This window comes from Rutidosis leptorrhynchoides, chromosome 5 (assembly GCF_046630445.1).
Source record: "Rutidosis leptorrhynchoides isolate AG116_Rl617_1_P2 chromosome 5, CSIRO_AGI_Rlap_v1, whole genome shotgun sequence".
Classification (NCBI taxonomy): domain Eukaryota; kingdom Viridiplantae; phylum Streptophyta; class Magnoliopsida; order Asterales; family Asteraceae; genus Rutidosis; species Rutidosis leptorrhynchoides.
The window spans coordinates 29,239,485-29,245,102 of NC_092337.1; the positions used below are offsets into that span (position 1 = coordinate 29,239,485).

The 5,618-nt window shown below is 33.5% G+C and overlaps 1 protein-coding gene across 1 annotated transcript; it reads right to left on the reverse strand.

The window, feature by feature from the left end:
* Window positions 1-1,032: 1,032 nt before the first annotated feature.
* LOC139846521 (farnesyl pyrophosphate synthase) lies at window positions 1,033-5,267 on the reverse strand. The gene is made up of 12 exons (XM_071836003.1): window positions 5,059-5,267; window positions 4,156-4,180; window positions 3,954-4,066; window positions 3,752-3,838; window positions 3,550-3,666; window positions 3,373-3,461; window positions 3,221-3,272; window positions 2,759-2,854; window positions 2,582-2,626; window positions 2,394-2,483; window positions 1,563-1,634; window positions 1,033-1,479 (listed from the first exon to the last, which is right to left on the reverse strand). The coding sequence occupies exons 1-12, from the start codon at window positions 5,170-5,172 to the stop codon at window positions 1,351-1,353; spliced, it is 1,029 nt and encodes a 342-aa protein (XP_071692104.1). The 5' UTR covers window positions 5,173-5,267; the 3' UTR covers window positions 1,033-1,350.
* Between the last annotated feature and the right edge of the window lie 351 nt (window positions 5,268-5,618).

Below are 5,618 nucleotides of genomic sequence, written 5' to 3' on the forward strand. Positions count from 1 at the left end.
AATAATTAACAACAACAATAATTAATTCTCCGTAATAACAATATAATAATAACAGAAAAAATTAACAATTTTTATAACAATTGCGAGGGATGTTCATTTTTTTTTATTTTTTTTTTCTTTGTGACTTATTTATATTTATATATCCTACATACTAAAAGAGGTCGGGATTTGTGTCGCTTGGTCCTCCCCAAGATTATCAAACGACAAGATCAAAAATTTACAAAACTTCACCCCAAACAATGTTAAATATATCAACTTTTTAGAGGTAAAAACCGTAAAATTATTATTTGATTAAAAAACTTAAACAAACTCCACCCAAATTTTTAAAGTGCCTCATCTTCCCGCTCGCTTCGAGTTGAATTTTTTATCCTACATACTAAAAGAGGTCGGGATTTGTGTCGTTTGATCCTCCCCAAGATTATCAAACGACAAGTTCAAAAAATTTACAAAACTTCACCTCAAACAATGTTAAATATGTAAGCTTTTCGGAAGTAAAAATTGTAAAATTATTATTTAATTAAAAAACTTAAACAAACTCCACCAAATTTTTTAAAGTGCCTCATCTTCCCGCTCGCTGCGAGTTGAATTTTTCCGAGATCACCGTTCAACTCGAAATTCTTTTACGAACATAATGTAACTAGGTACGCACGAAACGAACTGTTTTTTAAAAAACGCTAAATATTTCCGGATAATTTTTATACATTTACGTACATCAGTACATGTATAATAAACAACCCAAACTAACCACATCAGATCGATATGGTTCTGATCCCTTTTTTATTTGGTTTTTTTTTGCGCTAAAAACGTAGTCTATTACGCATAATAGGTACTAACCACGTGTTTCCAACTATACCCGTAGCAACGCATTTTTAATTTTGTAAATACATAATGCTATGCTAAATATGAATATGCAATCGGAAAGACCTTGCCGCATCACGCGAGCCGGTATCTTCCTAGTTTGATTCTAAACTCTGTTCTTCCTAGTTCAATTTTCTGTTGTATTTAACATGTATAAAAGCCACATCTAACATAAGCTTGAAAGTTGAAAATTGATTAAAAGAAACGATCAAGATGAAAATTATCTTCAAAACCACTAAAATACATATAGAAAGAATCAAGAACTACAAATGATTCTTAGTTTCTTACAAACAATATGGATGTCTTATTACACATTCTAAAGACACAAATAGTAATACATGGCCAGTAAACCAAATGAATACTAGTAGACAATCCGAAAAATGCAAGAATACAACGCCAAATGATACAACATCTCCTCATCCACTATCGAATGCAGATGATTTTCCACTCGAGACTCTTATATCCGAAGTCTCTGTTGGTATAATACATTGCCTACTTTTGCCTCTTGTAGATCTTTCCTAAGAAAGATTTCAAAACTGCTTGTACCGCTTTGCTAGGGTGACTTTCAATGGACGTTATCAGTTTCTCGTAGCTCGTGGTCTCGTAATCTTCAAATACACCCTACATATATACCAACAAAATCAGATTTCAGCATATGTGCATCAACTCCATATATAGGAAAAAACTGGAATAAAGCCACAAACCTGAAGATTGAGTGTGTTGTATAATTCCTTCACTTTTGCAACTGAAGCAGGATCTTTTTTGCCATAGTTCTCCTAGACAAATAAGCAACCCACAATATAAATAAACTTTTTTAATAACAACAACAACAACAACAACAACAACAACAACAACAACAACAAAACCCAATACCACATAAGTGGTGTAGGAGGGAGATGAGATGTAGACAATCCTTCCCCTATCCGAGAATAAAGATAAGTCATTTCTCCACCCAGAGTGAAAACACTCTAATTAGAGAAAATCATCCCTATCTCTATTCGACGGATAGAGAGATTGCTTCCAATTGGACCTCCGGCCAATAAGTAGGAAAAAAAATTTAAAATAAAATAAAATTAAAAATAAAACTGAGACGCCATGAAAATGGTAAAATCAAATTTCCATGGGTTTTAAATCCTGCCTGATATTTAATTTATGCACTGAAGTACACTTTAGTTTACCGGCTATTGACATATTTCCTAGTAAGTTAACTATTTAAACCATGCTCCCTAAACATAAAAAAAACATAGCCCAAACAACCAGCTCACAAGTAATGGATCATAATTGCCACCTCAACAGAAGCCTGTGCATTACCCAAATTAGTTCCTTTTTTATTTCTTTCTACTCTTGCAAAGGCATACATTTTTTACATTGATGTAGCATATGGTTGAGCCTTCCTAAAATGTTACAGTAATTATAAATGATGTTGTGTACATATTCATGTGTATGTGCGCCTATATTTGTATGTGGTTGAATCTTCTCGTATATGTAAAAAGCAGGCCCATTCATAAACAAATAAATGAGTAGATGTTGCTTACATGTAAGACTTTCTTTTGTTCCTCACTAGCAAGTTCCAACGCTTTTACAACTAACCATGAGCACTTAAAGTCTTCAATGTCAGTTCCAATCTGTCACATTCAGGTTGATCGTCGATGATTTATCGTAAGCTTTAGTTATACAAAGGTTCAGAAGCTACATAAATAACAGAAGATACTAATAGACTTACCTTGCCAATCACCTCAGGAGCACCAAAACAATCTAGATAATCATCCTGAAATATTTACAAAGGTTACAAAATAATTGTCACAAACTATAGATGATAAAATTCCTAAGCAGGGGTATAATGTATTGTCAAACGTCTAGCACATGCTAAATTCTATAATTGCAACTGATAATCACATACCTGCACTTGAAAATAGGTGCCCATTTCTACAAGTACATCCTTCACTTGAACATGATTGTCAAGGTCCTCTCCAAACATAAGGAGTGCACACGCAACCTTGAAGTAGTAAGTAGTACAAAAAACGCATAAAGTAAATTTCATCATTCGATAAATTATAGAAGCAAAAGACAAGTACGCGTTTCAGAAGAGAAAACAGCATAGTACATGTTGGCATGACTCTTAAGTGTATAAAAATATACATTTTTAATACACCTTCATACCACATCGGAAGACTACAAATTAGAAACATGTACCGCACGAAGCAGCACATTGCAATCGCCACTTTCAAATATTCAGATACAGAAAAGGCAACTAAAATATGTTTCATATGGAAAAAGAGTCCTAACAGTGATTAGAAAATGCATTATGCTGACATTTTCATATGTAAAATATGAATGAAGAAATCAAGAAAAAGTTACTCACTGGAAGGTAAAATGAGTAGTAAGCAGTTTTATACTGCACAATCCTGCGATGACTGCATGACAACACAGCATGTAGTACTTCAAAAAATGTAACAAAAATACAAATTACGTTGTATGAACTGCATCATAACAAAGATTAAGGAGGTCACTTACATAGACAACGAATACTTTGACAGATCCTTCTCTCCAACAAGTGTGGTGATCAAATCAATCATTTGTCCAGAGGCTGTTTGGAATTCAACCTGCTCAGATAAAAGGGTATACACTACTTTGTAAGTACGAAGAAGGTAAATATAAATCATTTACGTGTTCGGTGTATAAAAATCCAACCTCGTTGAACAGATCTACCAAATCAACATAATATGGCTTTCCTTTGAAATGCTTCTTGAGAATTCTTGGGACATGGTTACGAAGAATTATTCCATCATTTGCAGCAATCATACCAACCTAAAATCAAATCATCAAAGACTAAGCATGCACATTATTACATAGCATACATATAGAATAATAAATTATTGTCACAGAATCACACCTTGGGTAATCTGAACCAACAGGGTTGACCTCTGCGTGTATGAGACTCATCCATAATATCATCAAGCACAAGAAAGTATGCTTGAAGCTGCAAGATCCAATAACAGGAACTATGTTTAGTATATCAAGCAATACATGATAAAACTACTGCCTACTGGTAATAGCTTCTAAGCCCCGATTTGATTAGGGCGTATTCTTATTACCCATTCGACGCACCACCCGAGCGCAGATGAAAGAAAAATCTCGTCCTCGGTCAATTCTGCTCCTTTAAGTAACTGGTAACTGTCAACAACAGACAGACCCCGATTCAGCTTTCCTGCAAAGATCATATTACAGTGACACTGTCAATAAAACATCATGAATTGCAATCTGACAAACAAAGGAAAAATCAGTAAATATTCTAACCTCCAGGGACATTGTAGTCAAGCATCTGCAAAAATATAAACAAGCAAACACAATCAATCATAGATACTATCAGCAGTCCCTTGCTCAAAAGGAAAATCAGTTACTTTCTTAATACAAATCAGACATAAGAAATATATGAATTGTTCCACGTAATTCCTAAAAAGCAGTCAGCAGGATGACTTACAGTGGCGAGTCTAGGTTAAAGCCCGTGAGGTCACGGGACACCATTAGTTTACATTTTTTATGTAGAAATATGCTTTAAATTGTTTAGGACACCACTAAATGTAACTACATGACCTCATATATTTGTCGAATTTATAGTTTTTTCTTTGAATTGTATAGAACACCACTAAATTTAACTACTCGGATCACATATATTTATTGCATATATTTAGTTTTTTTTAAAACTAAATAACCGCTAAAAATTTAGGGACCTCATTGTATCCAGATCCTAGAATCGCCACTGCTGACTTAGTTCAAAATTTAAAGTAATGATAATAATCGTTACGAAAGATTTATTCCCAAGGACATTTAATACACAGTGTTGAGCATTCACTCCAAACTGACTCAAGATGAGTTAAGAAACGGATCTCTATACACACAGCAATAAGTAAATCTCCATCAAAAATTTGGAGTATTCAACTTTAATCTATAAGTAACGTCTAATAAGCCTAACATCATTCACTGTTTACTATTCAGTTTCCTGTTTGGATCTGATAATAATAACTTCCGAGCAACAGATAGCAATAATTAAATCTACTTCAAATCAAATCAAATCGATATAAACGAGTATTAAGATGCAAATCGATTAACACTAAAAACACACGTGTAGATATTATCATATAAATCAACAAATCTCCATAAATATAATAGTAATAATAAGGAAATCGATTCAAATTTAACCTTTTCAACCCACTGGCGCGAATCGTCATCGAACTCGAAAGCAGGATCGTTAATTAGGTCAGATTTAAGAGTATTGTAAACTTGAAGGAATCTGGATTTGAGATCGATACTCATTGTTGAAATTGAGAGTGTAGGTCAAAATGTGTAAGTTTGGGCTTGAGTGGAGGAGGGAAGGAATTGGGTATTTGTAAAGAGAAGATGCAGCTGTAGTTTGCTGAATATTTGTGTGTGAAGGTGTTTTATTTTATATGAAGTCAGTATGTTATTTGTTTGTTTGTATATTTAATATTAAAATTAAATTATTTAAGTACAGAGTAATTTTTTTATAAGGTACTCCGTAATTTGATTGGTGGTTTGGTGTGCAGTCAAATTAGTATCACAAACTCACAAGTACACAAATCTGGACATTTGGTAGAGTTTGACCATTCCTTATAGGATGGAATGATGATAGGAGTCTTGTACGGTTGTTAAAGAAGTTACTGTATATAAGAAGAGTACATGAGTCGTAACACTTCAATATTTCAGTGTCTTTTTCATAACACTGTGATTTAATACTAAAG